Source organism: Drosophila biarmipes, chromosome 3R (genome assembly GCF_025231255.1).
Source record: "Drosophila biarmipes strain raj3 chromosome 3R, RU_DBia_V1.1, whole genome shotgun sequence".
Taxonomy (NCBI): Eukaryota; Metazoa; Arthropoda; class Insecta; order Diptera; family Drosophilidae; genus Drosophila; species Drosophila biarmipes.
The window spans coordinates 32581037-32598750 of NC_066616.1; the positions used below are offsets into that span (position 1 = coordinate 32581037).

General features: G+C 48.6%; 3 protein-coding genes across 6 annotated transcripts; 1 reads left to right on the forward strand and 2 right to left on the reverse strand.

The window, feature by feature from the left end:
- The first annotated feature begins 613 nt into the window (after nt 1–613).
- Nucleotides 614–8045, forward strand: LOC108025217 (probable 2-oxoglutarate dehydrogenase E1 component DHKTD1 homolog, mitochondrial). 3 transcript variants are annotated; one of them, XM_017095565.3, is made up of 12 exons: nt 614–811; nt 3117–3234; nt 3369–3546; nt 3805–4024; nt 4506–4667; nt 5007–5080; nt 5156–5917; nt 5978–6395; nt 6447–6770; nt 7259–7447; nt 7680–7765; nt 7861–8045. In XM_017095565.3, exons 1-12 carry the CDS (start codon nt 688–690, stop codon nt 7963–7965), a joined length of 2760 nt encoding a protein of 919 aa, XP_016951054.1. In that variant the 5' UTR covers nt 614–687; the 3' UTR covers nt 7966–8045. The 3 variants fall into 3 exon arrangements, with proteins under 3 accessions (XP_016951054.1, XP_043946827.1, XP_043946826.1); XM_044090892.2 differs by lacking the exon at nt 614–811 and adding an exon at nt 2786–2843; XM_044090891.2 differs by lacking the exon at nt 614–811 and adding an exon at nt 2988–3007.
- Nucleotides 8046–8473: 428 nt separating this feature from the next.
- LOC108025216 (chaoptin) lies at nt 8474–14872 on the reverse strand. Of its 2 annotated transcripts, none has more exons than XM_050888425.1 (15): nt 14662–14872; nt 13841–14077; nt 12984–13697; nt 12714–12889; nt 12234–12368; nt 11920–12139; nt 11247–11856; nt 11058–11188; nt 10733–10989; nt 10533–10674; nt 10116–10474; nt 9633–10056; nt 9330–9571; nt 9089–9275; nt 8474–9032 (listed from the first exon to the last, which is right to left on the reverse strand). In XM_050888425.1, exons 1-15 carry the CDS (start codon nt 14662–14664, stop codon nt 8931–8933), a joined length of 3939 nt encoding a protein of 1312 aa, XP_050744382.1. In that variant the 5' UTR covers nt 14665–14872; the 3' UTR covers nt 8474–8930. The 2 variants fall into 2 exon arrangements, with proteins under 2 accessions (XP_050744382.1, XP_016951053.1); XM_017095564.3 differs by having other exon boundaries at nt 11920–12148; nt 14662–14871.
- A 227-nt stretch (nt 14873–15099) lies between these two features.
- LOC108025219 (protein zwilch) lies at nt 15100–17681 on the reverse strand. Its single transcript, XM_017095566.3, has 4 exons — nt 16500–17681; nt 15944–16439; nt 15634–15888; nt 15100–15573 (listed from the first exon to the last, which is right to left on the reverse strand). The coding sequence occupies exons 1-4, from the start codon at nt 17616–17618 to the stop codon at nt 15506–15508; spliced, it is 1938 nt and encodes a 645-aa protein (XP_016951055.1). The 5' UTR covers nt 17619–17681; the 3' UTR covers nt 15100–15505.
- Between the last annotated feature and the right edge of the window lie 33 nt (nt 17682–17714).

The window sequence follows — 17714 nt, forward strand, 5'->3', positions numbered from 1 at the left end:
TGAACTATTTGAAACGAAAAACTGACTTTTTGAAAAAGTAAAGATTGTTCAAATAATTAAGTTTTTTGTTTAAAAAAAAAGGATTTAAAAATGTTGTTTTAATTTATAGAAATAAGTAAACTTCAGTCACCAATATTAGCAGGGTTGTATCTTGTCCCCAGTTACTTTAAAACATTCCCCTATGCATGACTAATATGTGGATAAAATTCTCCCCCATATTTACCTCTCGCAAAAGCTATCAATTAGTGGCCTGCGAACCTGTTGCATTATCAGCTTTGGAGGGCTGATAAGAAAATATTTCAAAATTCCAGCAACCTACGGCCATGTTTTGGTGTCATTATCACTTCAGACATGTGTATAACAATTCTGTTAGTTGTGTGTTCCTAACAGAGCCCAAACAAGTGCTCTGTTAATTAACAGCGATCTTATGGCATGACCATCCCAAAAGTAGGCAACACAAAATACAGCGAAGAGAGGCAGCCGATTATTCAGCAGATACTTTTTTGATAGGACTCTTCGGCTCTCTTTTCCCGCTTATCAGTACTTAAACTGCTTCAGGGGGTCTCGGAACCCAAACAAAATGATGTAGATTTAGTTCTGGGTCGAACGGCGACGTGAAGAGACCGCCAGTCGTGTTTGTGTTTATCAGGTGATCCGGCAGATACGCCTAGTTCTTAATCCATCAGAATGCTGCGTTTCTTTGCGCACTCGGAGGCGAGTATAGTGAAGCTGCCACGCCCACAATCGCGGTGCTATCACAGCGAAAAGGGCGTTTGGGGCTATAAGCCGATTGCCCAGCGCGAGTTTCAAGGTACGGCTGCTAATCCCGATGTGAAAAAGTGTGTTGCCAAGACTCCAATAAAAACCTCATCCGTCGAGATAACCATCGCATCGATAAGAGTGTTTCGGGATCAAAAGCAAATAAATGAGCAGTGGAAATGTACCCAAACAAACTAAAAAGCCACTGGAGTTTGCTGGGCAGTGACATTGTGTTCGAGTGCGTGTGGGAACTGCCACCCGGCCCTTTATCAGTGGAGTCCCGGCAGCTGACCCACAACAATCCGGCCACAACAACTCCGGTAGAACAACAACCTGAACAGAAGATCAAAGGCAAATTACTGTGGGTAAACTGGGTAACTTGGCAAGCAGAAGCGAAAGTCAAACTCAAACACAAAAACTCAATCGCAACTTCAGACTGCAATTCGAACATGTTCGAGGCGACCGGTTTGAAGAAGATTTATGACTGTGATACCCTGTATTCAGAGGGTGGATTCGGAAGTAGCTATTGGTTTTCAGACCATTTTTTAATGAGAAGAAAATTAAACGTTATATTAAAAATAAGTACACCAAAAATAGATTTCGTTCATAAATCGCTATATCAACTCATTGTTTATGCCTCCCACTTTATCTACAAAGTACAACTCCTGTTGATAGGGGAATATTTTTAATGGTCTTAATGCTACCCTCTTTCCTGTTGCCTACCCAAGCTAATCTTAAAGTTCCTGGCTTATCACTTGTTTTCCTCCAGAATCTGATAAACTCTAAATATATGACATAGCCGGTGCTCGGAGTTCATAATTAGAACCCGGAGATTGTGGCAGACCCCCTGCGAACTGCACTAATTAAGCGTGGAGAGCCGGGTGTCCAGTGCAGAGATACTATATCTATCCCTAAATCGCACAACAGGGAGTCTGAAAAGACCCGGCTAAATATCAAAGCCCGGCAAACAAAGAAGCCCAAAACGGGAGCTCCTTTGTGCCTGTCCTGCATCCGCTGCGTACACAATTGGGGCTTATCGACACCATGGCCAGCAGCCACCAGTCGGTAGTCAGCAGTTGGTAGTTGGAGCCCGGAACACCATAGACGGACTATAGTCCGCCGGCAGCCTTTGACTGGCCAGCAGAGGAAAGCCCTCGACGCTTGACCAAATGACATCAGCTGCCTCAGATGCTGCACTGGGAAAAATTATTGGAGGAAATGTTATAGAACATTATCAAATTTATTTTTTTTAGTAAGTCTGGGTATATAGTTAAGATAGCAGTTTTTATTAATTTGGAGATAGCTAAAATGAAATATTGGAATATAATTTATTATAACAGATATTTATAGTTTAGATAGTTTGGTAGCTTCGACTGTCACATTTCTCCCACTGTATGCACGGTTTATTTCCCCTGACACGGAGTGGGAGGACAGCCCCGTTCGGCTCACCGACTTGTTTGCCCTTCGTCCTTCGGTTGCATCTCTGTCAGGGCAACCATTATCCTTTGGCAAAGGACGCGCCGCTGTGCTCCAATAATATTTACACGCTCAAGTTGAAATGTTGTCGCCACAAATACAATTCATCATACGCCCTGTGCTCCAGTCCAGGCGTCCTTCTCTTTAACATTAAATTGATTTATCACCGAAATACTGTCTAGAAATTGCATATGTTTCCTTTGAAGAGAACCGGGTTTTAATGCGGGTCCAGCTGTCAATGACCCGTGTCCCGTGCCTCGGAAAGGATTTGGATTCTCAGGGTGCCCTGTAATCGAGTGATGTGCGTCATAGCATATAAATCCTCTAAGCAGGATAACACTTTAGCACGTAAACACCTCAGCAGCCAACGAGTTCCATTTCCATTTCTCATATGTAACACGAATTGGGGATTTTATCGCGAGGAACAAACACTGAATACTCTTTAACAGAATATTATATTTGAGTATTAAGCCCATTGATATAAAATATTTTCAGATATTCTCATTAAATTCAAATGTATTGTTACAAACCACCTACTAAACATCAACATTTCTAACATTTATATAGACTGATTTGTGGCAAGGAATTAATTCAACGATCTGAATAAAGTAAGCCATAGCCTTTTGCATTTTCCCCGAACTCATTGTTCCAATTTCTTTTCGGACTCATGCCAAATATTTGCGGGCAAACACGATTCAAAAGTGCACCTACCTGGCGGCTAGTCCATCGAAATGAAGCGGAGCGTAAAAAGCAAAGAACAAATATCATAAAAGTAAAAGGCCAATAAATTCAAAAGGCCGCACAGTGTGCTGCACGTGAATCCTTTTTTAAATAATTTATAACGTCGAGCGAAATTTATATTGTTTACGCATGTGTTTCAGTGGCCGAGGATGTGCGGGCTGCCAGGAACGCGCAGGCCAACGTCTATCGCTTCGTGGAGGCCTTTCGCCAGCACGGGCACAAATTGGCAGCCGTAAATCCCATCAGCATCAGGACGAGGTAGGAGGCACCCAGCCACCCCACTCCCATCCCGAATCATCCCGGCAAATGTCATATTTTATTCTCCTTTCTGGCTCCTTTGTAACGTCCTGTGTGTATTTGTCCTGCGAATTCTCCCGGCCACGTGGACACAGCAAGCCGGAGCTGCAGGAATTAAGTCCCGCATTTTATGGACTGCAGACACAGGAGACGGTGCGCACCGATGGCCTCTTAAGTGGTCCGCAGGTGGCCCACAACGTCGCCCAGCTGGAGCAGCTGCTCAAGGACATTTACTGCGGCCGCTCGGCCAGCGCCGAGTTCTCCTATGTCGAGGTAAGTGGCCCCCATTAAAACAGTGGGAGAAAGTCCTGGCATCCAGAGGATACCAGTAAACAATCAGGAATATTTCACGGAGTACACGAATATTACTTGAGACCATTCATAAAAACATTTAATAGATTTAAATGCGTTTTCTTTTTCCAATTAAATGTGAAGTAAATATATTACAAATGTTATCATATAGCTACATTTTTCCCTGTGTGCTCCGTCCCATAAATATAGTCCACTGATCCCGCATCCTTATTTTCGCAGGACATCGAGGAGCGCGAGTGGCTGGCCAGGAACTTCGAGACGCTCGACCAGCAGCAGCTGGGGAACAGCGAGCGCTGCGAAATCGCCGAGCTGTTAATTAAGTCGCAGGCCTGGGACAATTTCATGGCACTCAAGTTTCCCACGGTCAAGAGGTACGGAGGCGAAGGAGCCGAGTCCATGCTGGCCTTCTTCTGGCAGCTGCTCCGGGACAGCGTCAAAGGTGTGTACCATTACAGTCGAAAAGCATATAATATTATTTTGAAATTAAAAGAATCATATTTATTTTAATAACAAAAATACTTTTAAGAATTCTATCCCCTAAAGAAACACACGAAATCAACATAAGTTTTACATAATGTGCGATTTTCCACGCTTCATCCCACGCATAATATTTCCAAGTCCTTGGATGATATGATTTATCCGAATCCGCGCGTGCTGCCCGCTTTTCAAACGCGATTAGCGCATCGCGGCATCGCGCACCCATTTCAGGGCGCCAAACTTTGTCTCGTGACAGTCCGCAGAGGTGGCGAACCCAACCACCAACCCACCTGAATTACAGCCACCCACCCGCGGGCTCACATATCACGGCACGCTTACTTAACCCTAATCTGCTTTTCCCAAAACTTTTCCCTCCGCATGCAACCCCAAAAACAACGGAAACGACGACGGCGACGATAAAAAATTATATAATGGAATGACAGCGAACATCGAGCACGTGGTCCTGGCGATGCCCCATCGAGGAAGGACTCCGCTGCAGGCGGCCCTCCTCAACATGCGGCCGGCGAAAGTTTTCCGCAAACTCAGCGGCGCATCCGAGTTTCCCGAAGACATCGAGGCCATGTCCGACGTCATAAGTCATTTCCGTAAGTGAAACTTTGCCGGGGAACTTCGGTGGGTTCTTATTCGAGGATTACAGGGAGTTCAGGTGAACGGGATCATTATTGAATCAATGTAGTGTTTTAGAATATCTAAAAAATAAATATATTATTATATACTCGTATATTATTTTTAAATAATATATTAATGATCAGTCAAATCTGGGATAGACCTTGTTAAACTATTTTATGTATATTTTCAAAAGGGGGTATTTCAAAGTCTTCACTTATGCTTTAATCCCTACATCCCACTCTTGCGAGTTTGCTAGCCTAAGCACACATGGCGTATGCTTAATTTAATCAAACCTGAACCTGAATCGCCCACAGATGTTTCCGAGCAGCTGGAAGTGCTGGGCAAGAAGCTCAACTTCAGCATGGTGCGCAATCCCTCGCATCTGGAGGTAAGCCGACACACGCCAAACTTTGAAATTTGATTCCCAATTCCGAGCATCCTATCCTCCTCCTCTCATTTTCAGGCTGCCAATCCGGTGGCCATGGGGAAGGCGCGTTCCAAGCAGCAGGCGCGAGGCGAAGGAGCCTTCGGCACGGGCGGACAGCCCTTTGGTCAGCACGTGCTCAATGTAATCCTCCACGGCGACGCGGCGTTTGCCGGCCAGGGAATCAACCAGGAGTGCCTGAACATGGCCTATGTGCCGCACTTTGAGGTGGGCGGCAGTCTGCACCTGATTGTCAACAACCAGGTGGGATTCACCACGCCCGGAGATCGAGGACGGTCCACGGCCTACACCTCCGATTTGGCCAAGTCCATTCAGGCGCCGGTGTTCCATGTCAATGGCGATGACCCAGAGGCTTTGGCCAGGGTGACAAACCTGGCCTTCAGGTATCAGCGGGAGTTCCGCAAGGACATCTTCATCGATCTGAACTGCTTCAGGAGATGGGGTCACAATGAACTGGACGATCCCACCTTTACCAACCCGCTGGTCTACAAGATCGTCCATCAGCGGGAGTCGGTGCCGGATCTGTATGCCCAGCAGTTGGCCAAGGAGCAGGTTCTCCCGGAGGCACGGGCCAAGGAAATGAGGGATGAGTACATGAAGTACCTGGGCGAGGAGCTGGTCCTGGCTCCCACTTACCAGCCACCAGTTTCTTACTTTGAGAAGCAGTGGAAGGACCTGCAGCTGGCCCCCTCTAAGGAGCTGACCTACTGGGATACGGGGTTGGATTACTCCCTGCTGCATTACATAGGCCAGCAGAGTGTGGCTTTCCCGGAGGACTTCGTAGGATAACCATATTTAAAAATATATTTGTAAGTCCTAAGATTTCATTCTGGTTTTTAGAACATCCATCCTCACCTGCTGAAGACCCACGTGAATGCCCGCCTCAAGAAGCTGGAGAACGGAGTCAAGATCGACTGGTCCACCGCGGAGGCCCTGGCCATTGGCAGCCTGATGTACCAGGGTCACAATGTGAGGATCAGTGGCGAGGACGTGGGTCGCGGAACCTTCTCCCACCGCCATGCCATGTTGGTGGACCAGCAGACCAACGAGATGTTCATTCCCCTGAACAGCATGGAGGGCGGAAACGGCGGCAAACTGGAGCTGGCCCACAGTATTTTGTCGGAGGAGGCGGTACTGGGATTCGAGTACGGAATGGCCATAGATAACCCCAATAATCTCATTATTTGGGAGGCGCAGTTTGGGGACTTTGCCAATGGAGCTCAGATCATCATCGACACCTTCATTGTTTCGGGAGAGAGTGAGTTGGTTTGTTTCCTTTAATCTGCTGACTTAAGGGAATCTCTTCCAGCCAAATGGATGGAGTCTAACGCCCTGGTGATGCTCCTTCCCCATGGCTACGATGGCGCTGCATCGGAGCACAGTTCCTGTCGCATTGAGCGCTTCCTGCAGCTCTGCGACTCCAAGGAAACATCCGCCGATGGCGACTCCGTCAACGTGCACATCGTCAACCCCACCACTCCCGCCCAGTACTATCATGTCCTGCGTCGCCAGCTGGCAAGGAACTTCCGCAAGCCGCTGGTGGTGGTGGCCCCCAAAACGCTTCTCCGTCTTCCGGCGGCCACATCCTCGCACGAGGACTTCCAGTCGGGCACGCTCTTCCACAATGTCCTGGGTGAGTAATGGCCTTGGTTTATCTTGACAGGCTCCGAGGGAAACAGTCTCAGTATGGTGATCAGGAGTTATCTCTTCGTGCCAATGTATGCGGGAAACTTTAAAATACTTTAAAAGCTTACGACTCATTTTGAGTTAGGTTGTGTTAATTTTTATAGCAGCAGTTCACCTCGGTTATTACAAATGTAACCTACTATCTGTTCCTCTAAAGGGTCAACATTTCATGAATAATACTGATAAACTTTATTAAAGACAATAGCGTTAAAATAAGTATTACCCAGCTAAAGTAATATAAATGACTTTTAAAAAATAATTTTAAAAATAATGATTGTTACTTAACGCTTTATGGGACGAATACTCGGTATCCTGGGGTTGGGTAACCCGACTTTGTAGTTCTTTATAACGTTCCTTATTTATGTTTTCTTCATTAAATTGCGCCCACTTCCTGCCACCTCACCCACACCCACATCCACCCACCTCCTCCGATAGGCGACACCACCGCAAAGCCGGAGCAGGTGCGCAAGGTCATCCTGTGCAGCGGGAAGCACTACTACAACCTCGCCGAGGAGCGCGAGAAGCGGCAGGCCTATGACACGGCCATAATACGCCTGGAGTCCCTGAGCCCCTTCCCCGTCCAGGAGCTCCAGGCCCAGTTGGCCCAATACGGCAACGTGCAATGTGAGTCCATCTCGTAAACTTTGCCCACAAAGTTGGCCGGTTATGTACTGTATTCTCATGGTTTCTTTTTACACGGTTAGAAATTGTATCAGTATGCTCAGCACTGTCAAAATTAAAAAAAATCTGTTAAATAATTTTATTTTTAACGATTTTTAAATTTTTGGATCGGCTAATATTAAGATTACTACCAATCATTTGCAAGTAACCTCATCTATTATTTTTCTCCGTGCAGCTTTCGTTTGGAGTCAGGAAGAGCATCGCAATATGGGAGCCTGGACTTTTGTGCGGCCGCGTTTTGAAAATTTAATTGGCCAACAGGTAAAAGTCTGCCAGCCACCGGCGGCCACAGAAGAGCTCTAGACACTTCCACTACCAACCCGTGTTTTCCCTTCCGACTTTCCCGCTTTCCACAGCTCCACTACTGCGGTCGCTGCGAGGCCCCCACCCCCGCCACCGGAATCGGAAAAGTGCATAAACGGGAAGTTGATGAGATTGTTGCTGCCCCATTTGAACTTTAGGGCGCCGTCGCCTCCTCAGCCTGTCCATATATCACAAAGTACTTTAGCTCAATAAAACTGCCAAAATATGTGTGTAAAAAGCGAGAAACAGGTCGTTTAAAGGGGCGACCAGTGTTATACTCTTGGTCTTAAAAGGGTATAAATATTATTAATAGTTCGTAGCATATTAAAGACCATCAAGGTTTTATGTATTGAATATTCTTTAACGACTCCCTTTGTTATGTGCGAAAATTCACTGCAAAATTCTTCACAAATCCCCTTAAAAGACCCATAAAAAGTAAGGGAAATAAAAGGTGGGGGAAAACGCTCTCCGCTTTACACAATTATTTATCGTATGGAAGCGCCGGCCAAAGAGGCGAACTTTAAGCGAAAAGTTTTTAATTGTTCGTTTCTGGACCGGCCTGGTCCGGCCTGGTCCAGCAATTGTGAACCCAACTTGTTGTAGCAAGTGCCTCGCTCACAGACCCATAAAAACCTGAGTGTCCCAATCGCAAGCTCCAAATGTGAATGCGAGACGGCGAACTTAACCTACCGTAAATATTTATTATATGTTTATGAAACATTTTACAGACTTTCATTTTGGAATCGTTTAAGCAGCGCAGTGACCTAACTTATAGGAGAAGTACAGAAAGTAGGAGATAGATACTGGAGTACATATGGTTTACACTAAGGCCTACAAAAGTATATAGTACATACATGGAGACAGACAGTGAGGCGAGGCGAAGGATGGAGTGTGTGAGTGGCGAGTGGTGAGGATACTACATATAAGGCGTTACCAAGGACCAGCGGATCGGTGAGAGAAGGTGTTCGGAAGAGAAAGAGCTAACTGCGAAAGGTATCAAAGTGGCCAAAGTCTCATCATCACGCTTAAACTCTAGGAGGCGGTCCTACATGACCGGCCTGCCGTAGACTTGCTCTAGAATGCTATAAAAGTCGGTGGACGTCTTATATGCAAAGTGCAGAAGTCACATCCAGAAGACCATGGCCACACACACCATCACCACCACGAAGGCGGCCTCCCGGCAGTTGGCGTTGTCCCAGCCGCACTCCAGGTCGAATTTGAGGGCCTATGAGGGACACATGATAACTAGATATTTTTCAAAGGGTATCCTGTGATACCCACCTCCATTAGCTGCTGGCCTCCTTTGTTTTCACAGCGGGTCTCCCTTAGGTCGTCATCGTGATCGTCGCAGTTATGCCGTCCGTACACCTGGCAAGGTGAGTTCATGAAGGTGCGGAAGACGGTGTCGGTCCAGGTTTGCGAGGAGCAAATGTACTGGCGCCTCTTGCGCTGCCAGAACTCCACCCACCTGTGGTATATAGAGTATAGTAATACTATCTATAGTAATAATTCTGAAACCCACCCCAGGTCGCAGTCGCAGTTGAGATCCGTGTGGGACATCTTCAAGTCGGTGAGGAACACACTGTTGGGCAGATAGGGCACAGCTCCCGTGTTCGGGTTGGGAATCTTCTTCAGGTTTCGGTTGTGGTAGCGAATGTCCAGCGAAATGTTCCGCACTCGACCCATGTATTTGAAGAAGTTCGGCGGCAGAGCCTGCATGGAGGTGTTGAACAACTGCATGTACAGATACGGAGAACGCATGCCCTGGAGCGGAATAAAATGGATTAACATCTCTTCAAGATTATTGAAGCATCCTTCTACGCACTCTCAAAATACGTTCGTTCAGATTTGTGAACTGCGGACCACTGAAGGTGATGTTGGTCAGCTTGGAGGGCAGGTGGCCCTCCATTTCGCGCTGCAAGTCGGTGGGATTGCCCAGCTGGAGGGTCTGCATCTCCTGGGTGGGCCCAGATCCCTTCTTGACGATGCGAGTGAAGGGCTGCGGAGCCTCGATCCACAGCTGCCTGATATTATAGTGATGGCGCAGCAGATGCGGAATGTTAAAGTGCTCCAGGTGGGAATAGGCAGTGAGCTTCAGGGATCGCAGATGGGGCAACGAGTCCAGGCAGCCATACTCGAAATAGTGCAGACGGAAGTTGGATATGTCCAGCATCTCGAGATCCTCGTTCACGCCATCGAAACTGTTGTTGTTCAGCGAGGTAATGGGATTGCCAGAGAGCATCAGGCGTCTGTTGGGAATTATAAATATAAATTAGCTGCAAATTAAAATAAATCAGAAGTAACCCACCTCAAGTGGGGCAGAGATTGGGTCATCAGCGGAACGTTGGTCAGATCATTGTTGGAGAGGTCCAGCATGCGCAGGTTACTCATATTGGTGGCCAGTTCCTGGGGAATCGAAGGCAGCTCGTTGTAGCCCAGACGGAACTCACGCAGATACTTCAGTCGAATCTCGGGCACTGTGCTCAGGGACACGTTCTCCAGACCCAGTTTGATCAGCGAGTTCTCCAGACCCATGAAGGACTTATCCATCACCTTCAGATCCCGATTGTGGGAGAGATCCAGAACGGCCAGCTTGGGCATGGTGGAGAACACGGCATCGTCAATGCGCAACAGATAGTTGTAGGAAATGTCCAAGTAGCGAAGCGACTACAGAAATAGATATATATATTTTAGGATATGATATCTAGAGATATATCAGACTTACCCTAAACTTGTTGGACAAGTCCATGCTGTGAATGGTGGAGATGAAGTTGTTGGACAAGTGCAACTCGCACAGCGTCAGGGCAGCCAAGCTGGACATCGATGAGGAGGGGATCTTCAACATCATGTTGTGCGAGACATCCAATCTGAGGGGTCATAAGTACATATTATACACGATCATAGCATATAGCATCTCTGAGTTACTTCTCCAGTCCTCCATTGTAGAAGAGATTGTCGGGCAGGCCCCTCAGGTGATTGTGCGAAAAGTCGACGATGCGCAGACCCTGGACAGGCCTGAATATATCCTGTGGGATATCACTCAGATAGTTGTGTCTGAAGTAAATCAGCTGCAGTTGTCTGGTGTTCTTGAAAGCATCAAAGTCCAGCTCATGGATCCAGTTGTAACTCAGGTCCAGCCATTGCAAGTGGGGCATGTTGCCGAAGACGTCACGGGTTGTGTTCTATTTAGAAACAATATGAACATATTTTAAAGATTTATGTAGAATAAGACACATCATTGGATACCAACCATCAGTGAATTGTAGCCCAGATGCAAGTGGGTCAGCGAAATCTCAGCAGGTCGGAAGTATCCAGGGTGAATAATGGATATGTTGTTGTGGGAAAGGTCCAGTATCTTGATGTTCGAGTGGTACATGGAGCCTAGAAATAAGACCTTAAAAATTAACATCCTCTTATTAAAAAGCAAGAAACTTCATACCATGTTCGTTTCGTCCGCTCCATGAGGAGTTGTACATTAACTGCCTGATTTGGTTGTGGCTCACATTCACATTCAGATTGGACAGCGTGCCCACCTGATCGAAGTAGTCAAAGTTAAAGTTTGGCAGCTGATTGAAAGCCATGTCCAGGATCTCCAGCTTGGGAAGGTTCTGGAAGGACTCCTCCGCCAGGTTGTTCATTTTGTTGCCCCTCAAGCTGAGGTACTCCAGTTCATCGAGGTTCATGAAGGCCCTTCGCTCGATCTTGTCGATCTTGTTGTCGTCCAGCTGCAGTTTCCTCAGAGCTTCCAGGTCGAAGAAGGTGTGCTGGGAAATGGAGGTCAGGTGGTTGAAGCGCAGCGAGATCTCCTCCAGCTTCGAGTGGATGTCGCCCTGGAAGGTGCCCTTCAGAACCTGCTCAATGCGGTTGTCATGGAGCTCCAGGAGACGCAGATTCTTCAGGAAGTGGAAGCTGGTGTCACTCATGCTGCTGATGTGGTTGTTGCTAAAGTCCAGCTCCTGCAGGGAAGTCAAGTGCCTGAGGGGTTCGGCCGGCAGAGCACTGCCCGAGTAGCCGTGGGACATCTTCAGGGAGATCAGAGAGTGACCAATCTATAGAGGAGATATTGTATATAATGAAAGGTCCTTTGAGATATGAAGAAGTCTTGGAAATACCTCATGGAAGGCATCGTTCTCAATGCTGGATATTCCGTTCTCGCTAAAGTCCAGTCTCTTGAGTCCCCTCACATGCTTGAAGGCGTGCGACTGGATCCCCGATAGACTGGCCCTGGTGATCTGCAGGTCCTCCAGCTCCACGCCAAAGTCCTTGAAGTCCTCGGGGCCCACGGAGGAGGATCCCAGGCGGGATATCGACAGGGACCGCATGTTCCGCATTCTGGTCATACTTTTTGTAAATAAATACAAGAGTGGTTCTGGGGTGAAGGGTGTGTGGGGAGCAGGATCTTTCTCGGTGCACTGGGGTCACTTACTTGCGCAGGGTCTGCAGGTTGGTGGGGTCGTTGCGGTCACCACTGAGGTCCAGTTTCAGCAGGGTGTAGTGCACCGCGTTGAAGGTCTCCGTCGGCTTCTGGATCTTGATCTTGTTGTCCCGCATGCTGATGACCCTATAGATAAGACGAAGGTTAAACAAAATCGAAATTAAAATATTGTACTCTTATTTCCCATAAATATAAGAACACCGAGGCAAATCGATTTCCAATATCCCATTCTCTTATTCAAGCTTTTCCCCCAGTGTCGTCTGCTTCTGCATGATTGCCTGGTTGCGCGGCTTTTCCCCCTTTCGCGAATTCTTTTAAATAGGGTCACCCACTTAGCATAGATACGAACTTAGGACTGGAGAAGCCCTAGAAGCCCTGCCGCCAATCCGATTAGTCCCCTCCAGCACACAATACCTGCGAGTGGAATAGGGGTGGAAGCCGGGTGAACAGGAGTGCAGGTGCTCGACTCACCTCAAGACATCGAAATTGTTGAAGAGCTTGTGATGCAGCTTGGTGAGGTTGTTGCCAGACAGGTCCAGGATCTGGAGGCTGTTCACCAGGCTGTCGAAGGCCACAGGCGAGATGTTGGTCAGGCCGCAGTACCGCATGTAGATCTCCCTGATTCGAGCGGGTTTGAAGGCGTCTTCCTAGAAGTAGTGGATAAAATATTAAGCATTATATATATATACACTATTTTTAAGAGGGAAGAGGGTTGGACTTCTTTAGGATTAGCACACCTACCCTCAGAGTGTGGATGGGATTGCCGTCGAAGAAGGTGCGATTGACGGTATCGAAGTACTTGAACGAGTTGGGAGGCAGCACCTCGATGTGGTTATACTCCAGGTGCAGATTGTCCAGATTCAGCTTGGTGCTGGCCTTGATCTCATAGGTCTCGTTGCCGCTGAGCGACCAGATCACGTTGTGGGAGATGTCCAGGGTGCGCAGGCTCTTCAGGGGACCTAGGGCGTCGTAGGGGATCTCCGAGAGGATGTTGTCCGTGAGCAGGAGACGCGTCAGTCGCGGCATGCCGTCCACAAACACATTCGGGTCGATCTCGAACAGGTTGTTGCCACTCAGGTCGAGGGTCTCGAGGATCAGGAGGCCGGAGAAGCTGTGCGACATCAGCTGCGAGATGCAGTTCTCGCGCAGGATCAGCGTCTGCAGCGAGTCCTCCAGGCCGCGGAACGAGTCGTGGTTTATGTGCGTTATGTGGTTGTAGCCCAGGTCCAGGTGGCGCAGCTTCTGCAGGTGCCTCACCGCCCTGGAGGGGATCTCCACCAGGTCGTTCTGCGGCAGGATCAGCTCCCACAGCGATCGCTCCAGGCCGGTGAAGGCGTCGTCCGGGATCTCGGTGAGGTGGTTTCCGAAGATCTTCAGCCGGTACATGCCCGTGGACTGCAGGAAGTAGGGTTCGATCTCGCGCAGACCCGTGTTCTCCATGTGCAGCATGAAAACCTGGGTCAGAAAATTGCGGGAATTGTGGAAAACATAAATTAAATTAGGAACTAACACTAGGACATATTGACTTTATAAGGATACTATTATTTTAGGTATGGTTCTTTAGTTCTTTAGTTAATTATTCCTTATATCCAACTCACCTTCGACTGGTTTACCATGCGCGGCAGTGCCGGAAACGGAACGTTCTTGCAGTGCACGATCCCCAGATCCGTGGAGGACTTCGAGCAGGTGCACATCACGTTGTAGGTGCAGGGCGGGTAGTGCGTCTCCTCCAGTTCGCGGGCGAACATCGAGGCACGCGCCAGCGACATCCAGATCATGATCATCAGGGTGATGGTCAGGAAGGCATAGCCGAACTTAAAGAAGAACTCGAGGCCCTAGGGTGAGGAGTACCCAAGATTTATAAGGGTGTTCGACAACCATCGTTAAATATAACAAAAAAAATATTTCCAACTCGTCATTAAAACTACTTTATTATAAAGATGCACAAACTGTATTAAATTTATTCTTAAATAAAATATCATAGGATCATAAAGGGCAACTAAACACCTACGGTCGACATTTTTTATCACCAATCCCAAAAAATAATGATATTATGATATCTAATATTCTTAGAACGATTGTGAAAATCGAACTGCATTTCCGGACATTCAACTTCATAGCTTAGCTTGGCTTCCCAAGCCCGTCAAGAGCTTGTACTTTCTGGGAGTGAGCTGAAAAATCCCTAAGATTAACTGGGAAGAGTTGCCCAGGATAAGTTCAGGGGTGACTAGACCAAAGGGGTGTCTTCGTTTCACAGGATTTTAATGCGTCAGCTGTCTAGGGTTTCGTTTCACCGCAGTTTGCACTTCAAGGGCTACTCGCACAGATTATCGAATGTCCTTTGGGCCACTTAAGTGTCCTTTTAAATTCCTAATTTGGTTTAGCAGGATATCAGGCCATTTCTCTGGCTCATACACACCATTTTGCTGTTAATTGGATTAGGCACTCGCGATAATTGGCGTTTAGAACGAACTTAATTTGGTTTACACTGCCACGTCCCGAAAAACTCGGTTCCCAGCTGCAAGTCTCTGTATTCCCTGCGCAGGACACTCGCGTAAGTCCTGGCTTGCGCTTCCGTTCGCCTTTCCGGGGAGCAGGGCTGGAAAAAACACGTCCGCACCGCTGCGCGTTCCACGCACGTCTGACAAAATGCAAATCAATCGGCGACGGGCCCAGTGCTCCATGGTTGGACAACTGGCGCAAGCGGCTAATTGGATTGTAACATATCGCGAGTGCTCGATGGCGCCTTCGCCATTGGGCACACGCGCTCCTCCCGCCTCAGCGGCAGCATTACTTCAGCGGAGGAATGGCCAAATGTTGGTGCATTCTGGCCTTTGTTTAGAATATGGCCGGCAAAACACGGCGATAAAAGTGCGCGCAGGGCGGAAGCGGATTTCGGCCGGGTTTTCAAGATTTCCAATGCAACGGCAACAGCCTCTGGGTCGGCTTAAAACTTGTACGAGTTCGCTTAACATGATTTCGGTGTGCACTGCTGCCTTTTTTGGGGGTTCGTGGAAACGCGTCGACAGGCGTGTTCAACAAGCACAAACAATTGAACAAAAGGGCTTTCAGTATATGGAATGGTTACATTACTAGAATCGTTTAGTTTAAATAATTAAACAGTTTATGGGGCTCAGAAGGATACAGATGTTAGACATTACGGATATTACAAAATTCAAATAGGCCCTTTTTCAAATTCTAGATAACCTATACATGCTTATCTTACGAGAAATATACAATTGCATATCGCGAAAAATCCTGCTTCATTTCAGCGAGCGAATCTTGCGATATATCCAGGAATGATACGTGCGCTCCTTGACCATCTCCTTGTCTGCAGGAACAGAAATATTACTAAGGCTGTAGAAAATAATTAAATTTAAAAGCCACCCACCATCGCACTGAAAGCACTGAGCCAGGTTCGGGGGACAAATGTTCTCCGAATCGAAATAGAAGGTGGTCTTCAGTTCACGGAACTTGTTGTATGAGCGCATGGTGACATGTCGAGAGTAGGGGTCCTTGCCATCCAAGTGATCTCTCACGTAATGGGCAGACAGGCGGATGTCCATCACATCACTCAGCTGGTCATCAATGGACTCGACTAGTCTGAGGGGTTTCTTCAGTAGTTCAGAGCAGACATCGTTGTAGACTGGAAGCAAACCGATTATTCATTAGGTACACTGTGGATTAATTTCCTCCCTCACCATTGGACAGATTCAGGTGAATGTGCATCATCAGCAGGTGCTCCAAGGTGCAGTGGATCTGGAACAACTTGGAGACCCGTTCCGTGCTCTCCTGCTCGTCGAAGTGGCTGTTTTTAAACCCGGCATCGTCGTCGTCCCCTGCATACTTCGCATTCCCCGTCTTCACGGCGCCGTGGTGGTGCAGCAGCGTCTTGCGCATTCCTGCTCCTGGCGTCGGATCCCCCCTGACCGCATTATGCAGGGACTTTCGCAGCTGGGGCAGATTCTGCGGGGAGCCGTCGCCGTCCGGCGCTTCGCTGGAGTCCTCCTTCAGCAGATTGGTGCTGCACAACTTGCTCTCCGTGTAGATGAACTCGTAGTCCTTGTACAGCTTCTCCATGCCAATCTCCAGCAGCAGTTCCAAGGGCTCAGCACCACTGAGGCAGGGCATGGCCAACCGGCGATTCGCCAACTCGGTGATAATCTTGGCCAGGCGGTTTTTGTTGGTTGGGGTGTTCTAGGATTTGGATCGTATGTGAATCAGGAATTCTGTCATTCATAAACCAGGTACACTTACCACTATGTTACAGCGGGCTGCGCATTGAAACAGCATGTTGAAGGCCATCTTGAGGTCCTTGTAGCAGCCGCAGCTCTTAAGCAGCTCCCACAGTTTGTCGGTGAGATCCGTGAGCCGGCGCACCTTGGCCCTCTGCACCACATCCTCGATGTCGAACTCCACATTGCCGATGCTGTATCGATCTATGAAGCCGGAGACATCGGTCATGGTTTGGTTAATGGAGTCCCGCAACTCGTCCATGTCGATGCCGCTGCCACAACGGTAGGTGGGATCGCGGGTGACGCCCTGCTTGACATCTTTGTGATAGGAGACGATGTCCTCGCGAATGAAGACCAGGATGCGCAGCTGATTCATAAAGTCCTGGGTCAATGGGGTGCACTCGCCCACACGGAAGGTGTGACTTAAAGCCACCTCGCAGTCGTGGAGGTTCACCAGGAGCGGAAGGCCGGCATTGGAGGTCCAGGAGCAGCGCAGCCTCATGTGGGGGTTCACCTGGTAGCTGTTCTCGATCAGCGTTTCGTCGGGGGCCTTGCCATGCTGTCGCACCAGAGATTGCGAGGTCACCTGGTAGGCGGGGAACACTCCCTGGTAGCTCAGGATTCCGCGGGAGAAGTGCGTGGGGTTGAACTCATACTGGAGCAACTGGGTCTGCGCGGGATCGCTGCCATCGCACAGGAACCACACGGAACCGAGTCCCTCAGCCAGCTGCAGGAACTCCGAGCATACAATGGCCCTGGCCTTGTCCACTGGGATGCCTCTTTGGTACTCCTCCTCCAGCTTCCAGGGATTCGAGTGCTCCAGCTGCAGGTCGATGGAGAGGTCGCCTATGGCGTCCACCAGGCAGTCGTCCTTCAAGGGACTCCCCGTGAGATCCAAGTCCGCAGAGCCCTCCGTCTTTGGTGACACCTTCGTGGGCGTGGGCGTGGTCGTGGTCGCGGCCCGGAACTTGGCCGCAGATCCGCTGCGATCCTCCTTGAAGACCAGCACGATCTTCTTGCCCGCCTCCGCGGGTCCCACCGCGCTCACCAGGTAAGTGGGTGGCGCGCCGTAGGTGATGGTGTAGGACTCGCCACACCGGCGCATCAGCTCCGCGTAAACATTCGCCAAATTCGCAGACATTTTAAAGTTCGCTTGGCAAAACAAAAAAAGCGGCAGTGTTTAAAAATCCAAGCGCAGAATTAGAGATGGCCCAAAAATCGATAGGTGCGGTGTGTG

Excerpts from the sequence above, each read along its gene's own strand:
- LOC108025216 (XM_017095564.3), bottom strand. Across the intron at positions 13,698-13,840 it reads GCATGGTAAACCAGTCGAAG|GTTTTCATGCTGCACATGGA; the intron begins GTGAGTTGGATA and ends TTTCTGACCCAG. Across the intron at positions 12,149-12,233 it reads AACCTGCAGACCCTGCGCAA|TATGACCAGAATGCGGAACA; the intron begins GTAAGTGACCCC and ends ATTTACAAAAAG.
- LOC108025217 (XM_017095565.3), top strand. The coding sequence starts at position 688 with ATGCTGCGTTTCTTTGCGCACTCGGAGGCGAGTATAGTGAAGCTGCCA. Across the intron at positions 3,547-3,804 it reads CCGAGTTCTCCTATGTCGAG|GACATCGAGGAGCGCGAGTG; the intron begins GTAAGTGGCCCC and ends TTATTTTCGCAG. Across the intron at positions 4,668-5,006 it reads CGACGTCATAAGTCATTTCC|ATGTTTCCGAGCAGCTGGAA; the intron begins GTAAGTGAAACT and ends AATCGCCCACAG.
- LOC108025219 (XM_017095566.3), bottom strand. The coding sequence starts at position 17,618 with ATGTCTGCGAATTTGGCGAATGTTTACGCGGAGCTGATGCGCCGGTGT. Across the intron at positions 16,440-16,499 it reads CAGCCCGCTGTAACATAGTG|AACACCCCAACCAACAAAAA; the intron begins GTAAGTGTACCT and ends TCCAAATCCTAG. Across the intron at positions 15,574-15,633 it reads TCAGTGCTTTCAGTGCGATG|ACAAGGAGATGGTCAAGGAG; the intron begins GTGGGTGGCTTT and ends CTGTTCCTGCAG.